The sequence below is a fragment of the Hemitrygon akajei genome, chromosome 2 (genome assembly GCF_048418815.1).
Source record: "Hemitrygon akajei chromosome 2, sHemAka1.3, whole genome shotgun sequence".
NCBI classification, from domain to species: domain Eukaryota; kingdom Metazoa; phylum Chordata; class Chondrichthyes; order Myliobatiformes; family Dasyatidae; genus Hemitrygon; species Hemitrygon akajei.
This window is the reverse complement of record NC_133125.1, coordinates 61,566,009-61,583,354: the sequence shown is the minus strand read 5'-3', so window position 1 is coordinate 61,583,354 and position 17,346 is coordinate 61,566,009. Positions and strand designations below refer to the sequence as shown.

The 17,346-nt window shown below is 38.7% G+C and overlaps 1 protein-coding gene across 3 annotated transcripts in view; it reads left to right on the top strand.

The window, feature by feature from the left end:
• Window positions 1-17,346, top strand: part of dennd4c (DENN/MADD domain containing 4C) — a 183,667-nt gene that overhangs the window by 66,912 nt on the left and 99,409 nt on the right. For all 3 annotated transcript variants that reach the window (XM_073072879.1, XM_073072889.1, XM_073072869.1), the window contains exons 3-6: window positions 5,706-5,958; window positions 13,145-13,214; window positions 14,227-14,396; window positions 15,609-15,850. In XM_073072879.1, the coding sequence (XP_072928980.1) occupies window positions 5,706-5,958; window positions 13,145-13,214; window positions 14,227-14,396; window positions 15,609-15,850 (735 nt within the window). The remainder of the gene's footprint in view (window positions 1-5,705; window positions 5,959-13,144; window positions 13,215-14,226; window positions 14,397-15,608; window positions 15,851-17,346) is intronic.

Here is a 17,346-nt window from a genome sequence, read left to right as displayed (position 1 = left end):
ATCTGCTATGTACTATAGAGGAGTGCTTAGCTCAGCCTTCTTTATTAGATTTCATCTGTGGATCACCAAGTGATCATTGTGTTGCTAAACTGTAGTGATTAGAGTTATGCCAGATGAATGTTTAAAGGGAATAGGTTGTTCTTGAACCTGGTGGTGTGGGGCCTCAGGCTTCTATACCTCCTGTTAGATTGTAGTTGCAAGAAGATGGCATGGCCTAGACTAGTGGTCGCCAACCTGTCGATCGTGATCGACTGGTCGATCTTTGAGACTTTCCCAGTAGATCCCGAAAAAAAGAAAGAAAAATAAATACACAAATGCTGTTGAGAGATTGTTTCTGGGTTGCAGGGTTTTAGTTCCGTTCTTTCTGCCCAGTGCACATGCGCATAGCTCCCCCGCACTACACAGTGTACTTCAGTGGTCCCCAACCACCAGGCTGCGAGGAAACAATATGAGTCAGCTGCACCTTTCCTCATTTCCTGTCACGCCCACTGTTGAACTTGCATACACGCAAGGCCATCAGTTGCCTAAGCGCAGTGATACCCGCGCGCCTGTGTTCGCCTTGCGTGGCTGGCGGGAAGTGCTGATGCTACTGGCCCGGAGCGCGGCCGGCGGAAAGTGCCATTGCTACCGGCCTGGAGCGCAGACTGATGGGCACCGTCTCTAAACCTGATTAGCACACTGAATGTTCATGGGGAACCCAGTGATAAAATATTTGCAGACGGCCTAATTTGGGTTCAAGGTTTCATAAGTATCAGAGCAACTACTTCGCTGCAATCTGCTGAAACAAACTTTAGTCGGCCGATAGATCCTACAAGGGGGGAGGCGCGGGCCTGTTGCTCTCCTCGCTCGCTCTCTCCGGACTACAACCGTCGCGACTCCGGTATGGGGACCTCCGGCCCTGACCTTGTCCTCTCACCCCATCCACGACCAGCCGCACCTGGCCAGGGTGTCTGGCGGCAGGCGGGCAGAGGCTGGAGTTCGAGCTGGGATGCTGTCTAATGAGGCAATGAAGCCCTCAAAACTGCTTCGGCGCCTTGAATCCAAGCACCCTGCACTTAAAGACAAACCCACTGAGTTTTTTCAACGGGAAAAAAAAGTGTGAGCAGCGCGGGACAGCAGCTAAGTGCTGAGAGCCATGAAAACTAAATTGCGGAATAGAACCTGCTTCGAGTATTGCCCCCCCCCCCCCCCCCGGTCGGCCAGTCCGCAAGAATATTGTCAATATTAAACTGGTCTGCGGTGCAACAAAAAGGGTGAGCACCCTTGGTGTTTACGCATTATTTCTACTTCCGGGTTGCGGGGTTTTACTTCCGGTCTTGCTGCCCCAGTGCGCATGCGTGTAATTAATTGCGATCTCGCCTTTTACTAAGGCCGAGGTAGGGGATCTTAGGCTTAAAAAGGTTGGTGACTACTAGCCTAGACAGTGATCCTTGAAAGATATTGCCTTCTCAAGGCAGTGCCTCCTGTTGATACTGCAGTGGTGGGGAGGGATGTGTTAGGCAGAGTCCACCACTCTCTTCAGTTTCAAACGGTCCTGTGGGTTCAAATTGCCTTATCAGATAAGTCAGGATGCTTTAAACAGTACATTTGTTGAAGTTTATCAGAGAGTTCAGTGACAAGTTTAATCTTCTTGATCTGAGAAAGTAAAGATGCTGGTGTGTTCTCATAATTAAGTCTATATGCTGGGTTCAGGACAAATTATCTGATATGTTAACATCCTTGAGTTTAAAGTTGCTGAGTCTCTTCATGCCGGATCCCTCAATATAAACTGACACATGTTCATCTGCTTGTTGACCTGTTATGGCAGCAGACAAGTTGGAGTCGATCCAGGTCACTTATGTACCATAGAGAGCATTCTAATTTGTTGCATCGCTGTCTGATATGGAGGGGCCACTGCACAGGGTTGGAAAAAGCTGCTGAAAGATGAAAACTCTGCCACCTTCGTCAAGGGCACTATCCTCCCCAGCACTGAGGACACCTTCCAAAGGAAATAACCTCAAAAAGGCAGTGTCTTTCATTCAGGATCCCCACCCGTCATCCAGGACATGCCTTCTTCTCATTGCTACCAACAGTGAGGTGATACAGGAACCTGAAGGCACGTACTCAGTGTTTTAGTAACAGCTTCTTCCCCTAATCCATCAGAATTCTGAATGGGCAATGAACTCATGTATACTACCTCACACTTTTTTCTCTTGCTTTTTGCGCTAATGTTTATTTTTATATATATTTTTCTTATTGTAATTCATACTTTTTTGTTACTGTTTTCCGGTGTAGTGCCACTTAAACAATAAATTTCATGATACAGTGTTTATAAGAAGTATTCAAACCCCACCCCCGGCTTGGAGTTTTACATATTGAATCGCGGTGCATTTAATTTGTTTTTTTTTTTGGCACTGATCAACTGAAAAACTCTCATGTCAAAGTGAAAACAGATGGCTACAAAGTGACATAAATTAATTAGAAATATAAAACACAATAATTAATTGCATAACCATTCACCCCCCCCCCCCATACACATACACACACGCACACACACCAGATCATCACTGGTGCAGCCAATTGGGTTTTAAGTCATGTAATTAGTTAAATGGAGATCCCCTGTGTGCAGTCCAGGTGTTTCAATTGATTGTAGTAAAAACACACCTATATCTGGAAGGTCCATCTGCTGGTGAGTCAGTATCCTGGCAAAATTACACCATGAAGACAAAAGAACACTCCAAGAAACTCCATGAAAAGGTTATTGAAAAGCACAAATCTGGAGGTGGATACAAGAAAATTTCCAAGTCACTGATTATCCCTTAGAGTACAGTTAAACCAGTCATCAAGAAATGCAAAGAATATGGCAAGCTGTAAATCTGCCTAGAAACAGGCCATCCTCAAAATCTGAGTGACCGTGCAAGAAGGGGACTAGTGAGGAAGGCTGCCAAGAAACCTGTGACAACTTTGGAAGAGTTACAAGCTTCAGTGGGAGAGACTTCACATACAACTGTTGCCCAGGTACTTCACCAGTCACAGCTTTTTGGGAGAGTGGCAAAGAGAGAGCCACTTTTGGGGAAAAAAAACACACACACATGAAATCTCAGCTGGAGTTTGCCAGAAGGCACGTGGGAGATTCTGAAGTTAGCTGGAAGAAGGTTCTATGGTCTGAAGAAACCAGAATTGATCGCTTTGGCCATCAGACTTAACACTGTTTGGGGTAAGCCAAACATTGGACATCATCAAAAGCACAACATCTCTACCATGAAGCATGGTGGTGGCTGCATCACGCTGTGGGGATACCACTGCAGCAGGCCCTGGAAAGCTTGTGAAGGTAGAGGGTAAAATGAATGCAGCAAAATACAGGGAAATCCTGGAGGAAAATCTGAAGCAGCCTGCAAGAAGAATGGGGAAAAATTGCAGTGCCCAGATGTGCAAAGCTGACAGAGATCTATCCACACAGACTCAAGGCTGTAAATGCTGCCAAAGGTGTATGTACTAAATACTGACTTGAAGGGGGTGAATACTTCTACAATCAATTATTTTGTGTTTTATAATTGTAATTAATTTAGATCACTTTATATAGATCTGTTTCTATTTATATTATAAAAGCTTTCTTCTGTTGATCAGTGTCAAAAAAGCCAAATTAAATCCGCTGTGATACAGTGTTGTAAAACAAATCATTAAAACTTCCAAGGGGGTTGAATACTTTTTATAAGCACTATATATGCCAGTGGTATTAAATCTGATTCTGATTCATGCTATACCCAACTTCTTGAAGCACTTCTGTATGGTTGATGTAAATGCTAATGGGCAGTAGACATTGCCACGAAGTGTTGTCAATCTGGAGTTATTTGCTGTAGTTTGGTTTGACTGCTGAATCATGATTTTAGCTGAATATGCCATTGGTGGAGCCAAGTTGACAGATCAGTGGAGCACTTGTGGCTCTGAACTGGATATACGAGCCAGCAGCATGAACATGACAAGGTTTCAAAGTATTAAGGCCAGCTTTAAGGTTACATTGCTGTCCAGCCAAATGCTCCCAGGCTAACATCTTGGTCACTGGCTGAGGCAACATGAGTGAATCTGCAGATCTGGAAATAAATAAAAACACAAAATGGTGGCAAAACTCAACAGGCCAGACAGCATTTTGTGTTTTTATTGGTCACTGACTGAGGTTCATTGGGATTGTTTACAAACTTGATTTTCATTTTTGACTCTTCAACTTTCCAACTATTACGAAGAAGTCCATTCCTTCTTGTGTAACATTGATTGTATCCTTAACTGGTTCAACATGTGCTAAAATGCTTATCCCTTTTATTTAAAGATGTGCACCAGGCTCTCCTAGTCAGCTGCTCACCAAGAATTTTCTGTGAATTTGTGTTCATATGAAGTTCTCACCAAATCTTTTCACCTTATTCATGTATTTGCATCTGGCATCCCATCACTTTTTTATATTAAAAAAAAGATAAGTAACTTGATCCCTGACTTCTTTGGCATCAGCCCTCTCAATATTTTGCTTTGCAGTTCTGAACTCCCTGATTGTAATTCCTCTGATCTTTAATATCTCTGCCCTACCTCTGGAATTCCATAATATTTCATGATATGGCCATGTGAAAAGGTCTCAGGTTATTGAGCAGATTGGCTTTGAACATGGTCAGTATGATTCATAATTTATATCTGTTTTTCCAGCCAATACATTGAATAATGATTTGGTTTGTGGAGTATTTCGGGTTGATTATATTTAAACTGTTTCTCCTGCATGGTTATTTAATTATTTATCTGTGCAAGTGTTGGCAAAGTTGATGCTTTAAATCCATCTGCTTGTGCTTTTGCATTGATCAGAGGCAGTAATCATTAGAGGTTTTTTGGAAGTTTAAATACTTGAATTGGTAATCTCATTAACTTTATTTCTACTTGGTATTGTAATATTTCTTTTAGATCTCGTGTTTATGCTTTTGACCTAGTTGGTTTTTAATGTGGCATGATATTGTGTGCATTTGCAAAGGGAGCAATGGGTGGGAGTTTGTGGGTATTGGACTAGGTAGGGGAAGGGGACACCAAGAATGGGAGGGCATTTTGAAGTTAAGGGTTATGTGAGAGGACTGGGGTCAGGTGGAGAAAGAAATGTACAGAGGGAGAGTGGGCTACCTGAAATTGAAGAATAGGTCATTCAGGTTGTGGATTGTAGACTACCCAGATAGAATATGAGGTAAACACAATATTCTGCAGATGTTGGAAATCCAGAGCAAAACGCTAAATTCTGCAGGAATTCAGCGAGTTAGGCAGCATCTATGGAAATGAATAAACAGTTGCCACTCTAATATTAATGCATCCTTAAAGTTTTGGAATTAATAATGTCAGGAAGTAAATGTGGTTTTAAACTATCTACTGCTTGAATGGAAAGATTTTGAGTAGAATTTGGTTCCTGAATTCCCATTAACCTTTTGTTATAAAGTACGTTTGGATCTTTGGTTAATCTTGGGCACTTTTATAAATTGCCATTATTTACCTTTTGTGTATCGGTTGAGATCCTTTAGAAAAATGAGCAATGATCTGCAGGTGTTGATTCTGGTGTGAATGAAATTAATTTGAAGCAATTCAAATCTGCTTGCTGGCTTTGCTAAAGTAGATGAAGACAGTGTTGGCTTTAATCAGGATGCCAGATACTGTACACGTTTTGATCAAGATTACCAGCTGGAATAATGAATATATCTTTTTTTTATTAGGGTTTTATATGAGGGGAAAGAGCGCGTCATTCCAGGCTGTGAAATCTTACAAGCAACTCCTTTTGGCCGTTGCGCCAATGTTAACAACAGTTCAGCCAGTTCTCAAAGAATCTTCATTACCTATCGAAGGGCTCCTGTGAACAGGCACCAAAATTCTTTAGCTGTGACTGACATTTGTGTTATTGTTACCAGTAAAGGGGAAACTCCACCCCACACTTTCTGCAAAGTTGATAAGAACTTAAACTGTGGCATGGTAAGCACAATTTCATTTTTAAAATTAATGTATCTTAAATGGTAATGAAAATTTCAGAGCTTTCTGGTAATATGCTTCAAAGATCAATTCTATTTTCAGTACTGTTTGGAAGATAGTCATTATGTGGTTATGCCCTCGCTTTTGGTTAAGATGGTGCCACTGAACAACAATTCCTCAGGCAACATCTTCCAGATAGTCAATCTTTCCAGTTTTTCTGCGCTTTCGACTTATTCTTTTTATCTTAATTTTGTTTTTGAAACTATTTGAGCCTGGGACGTGGAATCTGTAGTTCAATCAAGTGAGTTATTGCTTTGCTGTCCCTGAGAAAGCTCCAGAAGAGAAATGTGAGCGTGAGCTACCATGAGAAGAAGTTCAGAGACAAGGTGAAAGGCCATGATCGATTTCATTTCTTGCTGATTAAAGTGTCGAGGAAGATTGAAACATCGAGGCAAAGCGGAGGAGAGCAAGTGGTTCTCAAGGGGGCTGCTGGTTCAAGTCGCTTGTCGTCGGAGGGAACTGCTGAGATCCCAATGGTCTTGGAGATGTTATTGGAATTCTGAGATTTATGAACTGTGGTAGTTCATATTGGCCTCTTTCAATTCTGTTTTTTTTTCCTGGGGTACCTTGTATGAGCAGCCCTCTTCAGGTCATTCTATGGCATCTCAATTGGGTTAAGATCTGGACTGACTTGGCCATTCCAAAACACGAATCATCTTTTTAAACAATTGTGTTGTTGATTTGCTCATGTTTTGGATCATTGTCTTGTTGCATCATCCAGCATTTGCTAAGTGTCAGGTGATGCACTGCTACCCTGATGTTCTCCTTAAAAAAAAAAGTCTTGATGGAATTTAAAATTCATTGTTCCCTCAACAATTGCAAGCTGTCCAGGCCCTGTGGCAGCAAAGCAGCCCCAAACCATGATGCTCCTTCCACCATGCATCTCAATTTTGGTGTTGGTGTGCAGTGCCCTTTCCCCTCCAAACATAAGGTGTGCATTTCTGCCAAAAAGTTCAACTTTGTCTCATTTGTCCACAGAACATTGTACGAGAAGCATTGTAGACCATCCAGGTGATCTTTTGCAAACTTAAGACATGCAACAATTTTTTTTTGTTTCCTCCATCGTGTCCATCCATGATCACCATTGTTCAGTGTTTTTCTTACAGTGGACACATGAACAGAGACTTTAGCAAGTTCTAGAGATTTCTTTAGATCTTTCGCTGTTACTCTTGGGTTCTTTTTCACCTTCAGCATTGCATATTGTGCTCTTGGTGCGATCTTTGCAGGATCCCCACTCATGAGAGTTGCAAGAGTACTGAACTTCCTCTATTTGTAGATGATTGCTCTTACTGTGTTAGAACTGCTTTTGTAGCCTTTTCCATCTTCATACATCTCTACAAATCTTATAAGGTCCTCTGAAAGTTGTTTTGATCAAGGCATGGTGTACATAAACAGATCGGTTTTCAGAAGAGCAGACTCTGGTAACCTAACTTTGTCTTTTTTATAGGACATGGCACCTCTACAACTCTCACCTTCAATCTCATCTCATTGATTCCACCTGACGCCAAATAGCTTTTGTGGAAGGCATTAATTCAGAGGTTCACATAGTTTTTTGAAACCAGACTGTGGGTTGACGAGAAGTACAATTGTTAGTTTGTTATTAGTTTAGGCAGATTGTGTTTGTCTCTTATTGTGACTTAGGTGAAGATCAAACCACATTTTTACGAGTAATTAATGCAGAAAACCAGATAACTGCAAAGAGTTCACAAACTTTTTCTTGCAAAGGTAGGTGTAGCTTAGAGGATGCATTCCTGGCATGCATGTGAGATGGATTTTAGATTGATATGATCTGAGAGTGGATTATTTTACATCTAGCATTATTCACTGTGGAAGGGTTAAAATATTGAAAACAAGCTATAGGGAAAAACAATCACTAAAATTTTAAAAAGCTTTTTTTTAAAAAAAGAAACGCAAAATCCGATCTGAAAATGGGGTTTTCACTCTGAAAGCAAGGATGACAATGTAAGTGCGAGCAACAGATTGGAAAACTACATTAAAGGATACAAGAGTGTTCAAGCAGTGGCTATTTATTATTTAAAGGAAAAAAACATGATTTGCAAAATTTTGGCTTTCCTTTAATATTTAGAACTATAACCAGAAAGTACAAAAGATGTGGCTTACAGGAGAAATTAATGGAATATTTTTTCAAAGTAAATGGTGATCAAGTGGCTGAACAGGAGTAAGCCTGAGGATCAGAAGCAGTTTTGTGTTTGAAAGGGTAACGCAGAAATTGGAATATTTTTTGAGAATAGACTAATGAGAAATGTATCAAAGTTACATAAAATAGAAAAAGACGTGTCTGTGCCTAACAAATAGAATATACAAAAGGCAAATGGCATATTTAGCTTCACTGCACAAAGATGTGAGGATATCAGTAGTGAAGCCTATTACAAATGTTTTGGGCTTTTTGTGAAACCATAGTGATGGCACTATAAGTAGCATAGGGGACAACACAATGTTTGTCTTCACACAAAAAAAATGGCTATGAAGTACTTGGGTGCTTGTGTTATCACAATCCTAAATTCCTGTTGGTAGGAGATGTAAGTATGATCCCATATCTAAGAGAAAAAAGCACATAGAGAGTCATTTAGTCTGACAATGGAGGAAAATTCTGGAAGCAGTACTATGCAGCATGTTCTCAAGGAAATAAATTGATCCATCTCTGATTCGATTCAAAGGAAGTCATGGTTGATTAATCAAATTAGAGTTCTTTGAAGGTGTATCTAGTATAATGCACAAGGAGTCACAACAATGTATATTTGAATTTTAGAAAGATTGTGAATGAGATCAGAGCACAGGCAATTGGAGATGATGTATTGGCTAGATAAAGAGTATGAATAAACATAAGACCATAAAAAGGAGCAGAAGTTGGCCATTCGGCCTATCGAGTCTACTCCGCCATTTCATCATGAGCTGATCCATTCTCCCCTTTAGTCCCATTTCCTCCCCCCCCCCCTCCAAAACCATTGATTCCCTGACTACTCAGATACCTATCAATCTCTGCCTTAAATACACCCAATGACTTGGCCTCCACTGCCGCCCATGGCAACAAATTCCATAGATTCACCACCCTCTGGCTTAAAAATTTTTTTTCGCATCTCTGTTCTGAATGGGCGCCCTGCAATCCTCAAGTCATGTCCTCTCGTACTAGACTCCCCCACCATGGGAAACAACTTTGCCACATCCACTCTGTCCATGCCTTTCAACATTCGAAATGTTTCTATGATGTCCCCTCTCATTCTTCTAAACTCCAAGGAGTACAGTCCAAGAGTGGTCAAAAGTTCCTCATATGTTAACCCTCTCATTCCTGGAATCATTCTAGTGAATCTTCTCTGAACCCTCTCCAATGTCAGCACATCCTTTCTTAAATAAGGAGCCCAAAACTGCACACAGTATTCCAAGTGAGGTCTTACCAGTGCCTTACAGAGCCTCAACATCACATTCCTGCTCCTATACTCTATTCCTCTAGAAATGAATGCCAACATTGCATTCGCCTTCTTCACCACCGACTCAACCTGGAGGTTAACCTTAAGGGTATCCTGCACGAGGACTCCCAAATTCTCGTTGCATCTCAGAACTTTGAATTCTCTCCCAATTTAAATAATAGTCTGCCCGTTTATTTCTTCTTCCAAAGTGCATGACCGTACACTTTCCGACATTGTAATTCACTTGCCAATTCTTTGCCCATTTTCCCCCAGTCTATCCAAGTCTCTCTGCAGACTGTCTGTTTCCTCAGCACTACCGGCCCCTCCACCTATCTTTGTATCATCAGCAAACTTAGCCACAAAGCCATCTATTCCATAATCCAAATCATTGATATACAACATAAAAAGAAGCGGCCCCAACACTGACCCCTGTGGAACACCAATGGTAACCGGCAACCAACCAGAATGGGATCTCTTTATTCCCACTCTGTTTCCTGCCAATCAACCAACGCTCTATCCACGTATGTAACTTTCCCGTAATTCCATGGGCTCTTATCTTGTTTAGCAGCATGACCTGACATTAACAGACTGCAACTACTGGGGGTACTGTAAGGATTAATGTTTTCTCCAACCGTCTATAACTGCACGAAAGAAGAAATCTTTTTAAATGGTGAGCATGGATAATGTTAACATTTAATGGGACCCACCCGTTGCCCTATCGCTGAACTGTTCCCACAACCTATGGACTCACTTTTGAGGACTCTTCATCTCATGTTATTGATATTTATTGCTTATTTATTATTATAATTTTTTCACTTGTCTTTGCAAAATTTGTTGCTTTTGCTCATTGGTTGTCTGCCTGCCCTATTATATGTAGTCTTTCATTAACCCTATTATGGCTCTTGGATTTACTGAGTATGCTGGCAAGAAAATTAATCTCAGTGTTATATATGGTGACATATATGTGCTTTGAAAATAAATTTACCTTGAATTTTGAACTTTTGACCTTTGTATCCTCATACTCAAAACCAGCATGCAGAATATTAGGCAAGTGATTAGAAAAACAAATGGCATGAGGGGATTTGAGAACAGGCAATGATATACTGCACTTTGAGAGACTGCACCAGCTATATTATGTGCATTTCCGGTGTCCTTGGCTAAAGTTGTTGAGGCTCTGTCATCAAGTTAATTCAGAACAGAAATAGGCAAATTTCTGGATATTACAGAAATTGAGTGTATTGGGATAGTGCAGGAAGGTAGTGTTGATGTAGATCAGACATGATTTTGTTGAATGAGGGTGCAGATGTGACCATCTGAATGGCATGTTCTTGGCTCTGTTTCTTGTTTATGGTTTAACAGATTATGGGTTCATTCCCTTGAGGATACTAACTAACTGAAGCAATGTGTCACTTGTTCTGAAGCTAATCAAAATGCTCCTTTTTGGAATATGTGTGCTTTGTTGGAATGTAGTGGTGAAGAAGCACCTTGAACTGCTGCAGTCCTTCTGGTTAAGGTGCATTCATAGTCATGTTTTGGCAGTAAGTTCCAGAATTTAAATCCAATGATAAATAAGGGTTGATGAAATATTTTCAAACCTATATGGTGTGTGGCTTGAAAGTGAGTGTGTTTCCATGTTCTTGCTGCTCTTGTCTTTGGTACGTATTGGGAGGTGATGTGGAGCAGTGGGGTGAATACCTGTCATGCATTTTGTAAATGGTATGCATTGGAACCACTGTGTGCCCGTGGAGGGAGTGAATGTTTACAGATGTTAATGCTGTCCAATCAATTGTCAAAATCCTACACCAGTAGGTTCAGTAAAAGTTGTTATCCTACAGCCGTCAGGCTTCTGAACCAGCATGGCTAACTTCAATCATGCTATTCGAACACCTGCAGACTCACTTCAAGGACTCTTTAGAACTCATGTTCTCAATATTATTTTATTTGCACGTTTTGTCATCTTTTGCACATTGGTTGTTTGTCAGTTTATGTGCAGTTTTTTCTCAATGTAAATGTCTGCATGAAAATGAATCTCAAGGTAGCATAAGGTGACATATATGTACTTTGATAATAAATTTGCTTTGAACTTTGAGGTACTTTCAAATATTGTAACACATGGAGAAAATACCCAGCTTTTAAACTTGAAACCTGTGGTGCTGCACATTTCTTCAAAGTTTAAGGTACATTTATTGTTAAAGTATGCATACCATTTACAACCGTGGGATTCACCTTCTTGTAGGCAGCCACAAAAAAAGCACGGTCGAATCCCATGAAAGAAACTTGCACAACAAAGACTGTCAAACAACGAATTTGTGGGGGGAAAAGAGAACAAATCGTACAAACAGTTTTTTTAAAAAAAGTAAACAAACAATACACAGAACCATGAACTGCAGAGTCCTTGAAAGTGAGTCCACTGCCACGGAGCCAATTCAGAGCTGAGGTGAGTGCTTTGTGCTCGTCTCCATGAGTGCTTCACAAGTGAACTTGTCATGGCTCACATGAAGGAACAATACTTATGTGAATAAAGACGTTGATTATAAGCAGGTTGTGTGAACTTGGGGGTTTTACTTGGCTGAACTAGCATTCTTGTGTTTTAGAGTATCCATACTTGTTTAATTTTCCCTGCGGGAAAGATACAAGTACCAACCTTCAGTGGCTATTTCATCAATTTCAGTCATTTGCTACTTAAGCCAGTTAATTCATCCACCCCTTTTTTTCAGCTAAGATTAGTCAAATTTAGATCTACCCAACCAGATAGCGAATAGGGAATCATTCTGTTCTGTTCCAAACCTGCAGTTGTCATTTGAGGTAGCTGGAAATATACTTGGGCTATCTCCCAAAATTTTGTTTGGCAGTGTTGTGGTAAATTGAACTTCCTGTATATGACAAAGTATCTATGTATTGACTGTGAAATATGTATTCAAATACAGTATGTCATTAGGATACAGTAAAATAATGTTATTGTATGCTTATAATCATTAGCATGCAGACACTACAACTACAGAATCATTTATCATATATTTTGTTGGTTTAGAACTGGTGTTTTCCTACACAAAATAATTTTGGGCTTAATTCATTTAGAGATCTATTTCTAATAAACCATTACAGCAATATTGTTCAAGGAAGATGCCTTTTAAACAATTTAAAAACACTTGGCTTTGATATATATAAAAAGTGTGTGTGTGTATTTTTATCATATATATATATAAATAAAATATGTGTATATCCATGCTGTGCTTACAGCCTATTTGGATTCAAATGGAAATGCCAAGTGTGAATATAACTGCTCTGGTTCATGTTACTCTTTGTTAAATTGTCCCACCTTGGCTTTTTGAATTACTAAATAGAGGACTGAAAGATGCTCAAATACAAGAAATATGATAAAGAATTTTCCTCAGTGAAAACTTTAAAGTTGCTGAAGTGCTCAGAGTGGTTTGTTGTGTTCTGGGCTGGGTGATTACTCATATTTGTCACTAGACTGGTAAAGCATACTACTGACAAATCAAATAATATAATTGCTGGATTTCTGCCATGATGTTATTTGCTTCAGTAGTTGCTAGCATCTGGAGCTAAACTCTAGAAAAAGTGAGTAATTTCCTCTGTTTCAGCATGTCACATACTTCTTGACGTAAAGGCTTACATTAAGAATTACTTTTATTTAAGCAGTAAAGCTAGGGCTATATATAACTTTGTGTTTCTATTGACAGTGGGGTTCCAGTGTCTATCTTTGTTACAAGAAGTCTGTTCCTGTTTCCAATTCGATTGCATATAAGGCCGGTATGTTATCTAATTCATAACCTTTGAAAGTTTTTAGGAAATGCACAATTTGTACTTGTCATTTCCCCTAACTGCAGCTTTAAAATGGAAACTTGAACATGGGTTTTTCATTATTAATTTGGGAGAGCGCCTATAGTTCAAGTTAATTATGGAAATTGCAGGACAGATGTCTTCATCAATAACTATATGAAATCTTTTGGTGTTCACCTCTAATTCATCAGCTAAGCACATGCTTTTTGTCCATGATTTACCTCCTCCAGTAGTTTTGACAAAAATGAAATTGGCTCTGGTCCTGTGTGTTTTTTTTAACAATATGGTCTTTGAATTGGCTACATAGTAACTGTGTTCATTAAAATGCAAAACCCTGTGAAAAGCAGAAGTTCAAAGACTGCATTTTGGGTTCACATGCCATTGCAAAATGGTTTGTTGAATAACTTAATGGGTTCTTCTAATTAAACTGGTTGAAGTGCTATCAATAACCAATTTATGACTTTATGTATTACAGATAATAGTGCGTAATTTTTAGATTATCATACCATGATAAACAGCTTTCTGTTAATATTTTAACCATATTTTTGGTGATTACGGAATGAGATGTTTAAACTGGGCTGCCAATTGTGCCTTTGCTGTTTGACACCTTGAGTAGTGTTTTTATGCAAAGTAATTTATGTGCTAAAGTGTTTTATTGTGAGCCATTGACATTTGGTGTTTGCAAATGATCTGGTGTGTTATCTCTTTCAGAATGATCTGGCACAGAATATTTTTCAAACCAAAACATTAAATGTTCTGAAAACTGGTGCCAAATTACATTGGCTTTCTAGTAATCATTTTTTTGGAGCAGCTATTATGCTTTTATTAATCTTTGATTTGGAGACTAACAAATCTGTAAGAAAAGGTTTATGATGCAACAGTGTATTTAGTTAAAGAAATTTGTGGAATGATTTTAAAGTTGAGCTACATTGTACTTTATTTCCTTCAAGCATGTATATAATGCTACTTTGTCTTTTTTCAGGATTAATATGTCGATATCCTGAAGAGGACTATGAGTCGTTCCCGCTGTCAGAGTCGGTGCCTCTCTTCTGCCTTCCAATGGGAGCTACTATTGAATGCTGGCCTCCCCAGACAAAATATCCATTACCAGTTTTCTCCACCTTTGTGTTAACTGCTTCATCAGCAGAGAAGGCAAGTTCAGAGAGAAAAAAAATTGCTTAATATTTTTTGTCCTGGTTCAATCTGCTTTATGTAGACCTATAGAACTATAAAACCTTCAGTAATCTAAGCTTGTTTTCCCAATGAAATGTTGAATCAGGGTGCATTTCCCTTGGTTGAATGTTAAAGATGGCTTGTCATTAAATTCACAAGTTTTCCCTTTGTTCCGGTGTTTATTTCTTCCTGACTTGAAGCTGTTATTTTATTTCTTTATTTTTTATTGAATGGTAGAGCAGACTAGGTGGCCTACGCTCAACTTCTTTTCAATGTTTTTGCCTTTACAGCTGTGAGTTTTCAAAAGTTAGGTTATTGATTGACAGAAATTGATTATGTAAGCATCAGTCTAAATTGGCAAAGACTACTCGGAGTAGCTTTCATATTTGAAATTGAGGAACAGGGATGTTGAATATAGATTATTATTTTCATTTTGATCCATGTTCCTGGTGCAGCAAAACTTTGTAAATCTACTGTATGACTGTGTGGCATCTGCCTCAGCAGGTAATGTTTCCCACATTCCTTTATGACTTACTGCACTGCTTTGAAATTTACATGTGTTTACTAGGAAGTATATTCTGTGAAACACCTAAAAATGTGTTGATATAAATAACATTCAGTATTTCAGAAAATTTATTGATCCAGCACTACCAAAGTCCTTAAGCTTGCAGTGTTTTTAAAGTTTTGCTGTTTTATGCTAGATTAATTAGCTTTTTTTAAAAGCCAGGCATGCCTGTAAATATTAACCCATTTTATATATACTGAAGAACTGAGTATGTATTCTGGAGTTTAGAATGTTGGAAAATACGGATTTGGAGTTGAGACAAAACAGGGACAAAGTTCAAACTTTAGGGCTATAACTGATTAAAAAAAAATTGTTATGAAATATTATGTCTGTCCTGACAATCGGAAGGTTTTTAAAGAGGAAGTGGTTCAATGAACTGTAACTACTAAGCAAGAGGAGAGCCGCTTTATCTTGGGAAAGTTGGTTGTTTCAAGTATGCTATGAAATCTTAATTCTTTTACCAACTGCCAATCAGTTTGAAAAGTTACTGTCTTGATAGATTTGCTCAAAGATCATTTGTCCATTTTGTACAAAATCCATGATACTGAATTGCTAATTTGAGTAGTGTATTACCTCTTGTTTTCTAATTTGAGGAACTAATTTTTGACTGTGATTTAATACAATAGGTTTATGGAGCTGCCATCCAGTTTTATGAATCATATCCAATAGAGCAACTTAACGAGAAGCAGCTTGTGCAGCTCGGCCTCATCACTGCTGTGGGGAAGAAACTAATCACATCCAAGTCTGTGCACACCAATAAATGCATCTGCCTTCTGTCCCGCTGGCCCTTCTTCGAGGCGTTCCGCAAATTTTTGATGTTTCTATACAAACTTTCAGTCTCAGGACCTCATCCTTTGCCAATTGAGAAGTATGTACAATTTTGTTGGGGTTTGCTTTTCCAAGTCATAGAATTGAAAATACACTACATTTTAAAGTGATTTTATCATAAAATTCAGTTTTTCCTTGAGTGCTAACACAAATTAATCGAATCAGATCTAACTGATCACAACAAGAAGTGTTGGTACTTGCAAAAAGAAGAATAACTTTTAATTTGATGTAATAACAGATGCACTCTTCCCATTAATGTCTTTGAATAGTGAATAGTTGTGGATGATTTTATTTCTGTGATTGTATTCTTTCTTCAATCTATTTAAATCTGAAGTTGCTGTGTTACTTAATTTTATGGTTGTGCAGTTATTTGCTTAATTCCATTTTCCTTAACTATGCTTCCCATAACAAACCAACAGCTTCAAACTACTTTATTGTTTTGGAATCAAAAAAGTCTGATTTTTCAATATATTGATTTTAAAAAGTAGTCTTGACAAGCCCTATCATGTTTCTTGAACTATTTTAAGAAAACAAAATTAGAACCTGTACTTTTTTACTAAATTTTATGTATAGTTTTCAGACTTAATACACAGTGGAGCCTAAGGAAGTAGTGAAAATTCTTCACTAAGGTCATGTGTGCAGACTGAATAGGACTGTGACTGTTGTTTGAGTTGTTAAAATAATTAAAACTTATATATTCTGTTGGGAAATCGGTTGTTTTCCGGGAAATCGGTTGTTTTCCAGGAAATGGAATTGTAGGCTTTCCTAAATAATGAGCATTAAGTTCAAATTGAAATATGGGTTTCCAGAACAGTGTTAAGAGAGTCCAAAGTCCAACACAGCTTTTTCCCCAAAATTGTTTGGAGGATTACTCTTGGTTTCAAGCTTGGTGATGATGGAGGAAAGGGTTTCAGATGGATGCAGGAGTTGTAGCAAACATGGTTTGCAAGAGCTTCAGTTGAAAACCACATTTTAAAATCTAGTTCATTGTAGCTTAAGAGAGAAGTGGAGGGAAAACTGTTCTGTTGCATGCTAAGTCATGTGAACTAGCAAAATACTGCTTGCTTTAAGCAATAAAGTTCTGTTCTAACAGAAGACATCTATCCTCCCTTTTTTATTTGCATGAGAATTGTGCAGGAGGAGAGAGCTGTGATTTCAAATTATTTGGGATTGGCAGTCTTTTTGAACTGTTGATGACTTTCAATTTCAAATTTAGTATTTCAAAGTAAATACACATGGCTGAGAGGTATCATGGTTTATTTTACCCAGAGGTTTTGTATTCACAGCTGCACAAGGTCTTTGTTAGTAATAAGGGTTCTCAAAGTAATGAAACCAATGGACTTATGTGATATTTAGAATTACCAAAAGGAATACTAAAGGTGACTTTAACAGGTATTTTACAGTTTTCAAGCCCAGAATTCCTATTAAGCTGTCCTGTCTCTTATATTTAATATAAATGGGCTGAAAGCAATTGTGCATCATGTTTTGTAACAGTAAAATTAATGCAGCAAAAACTCTTTGGGATTTTGTTGGTAT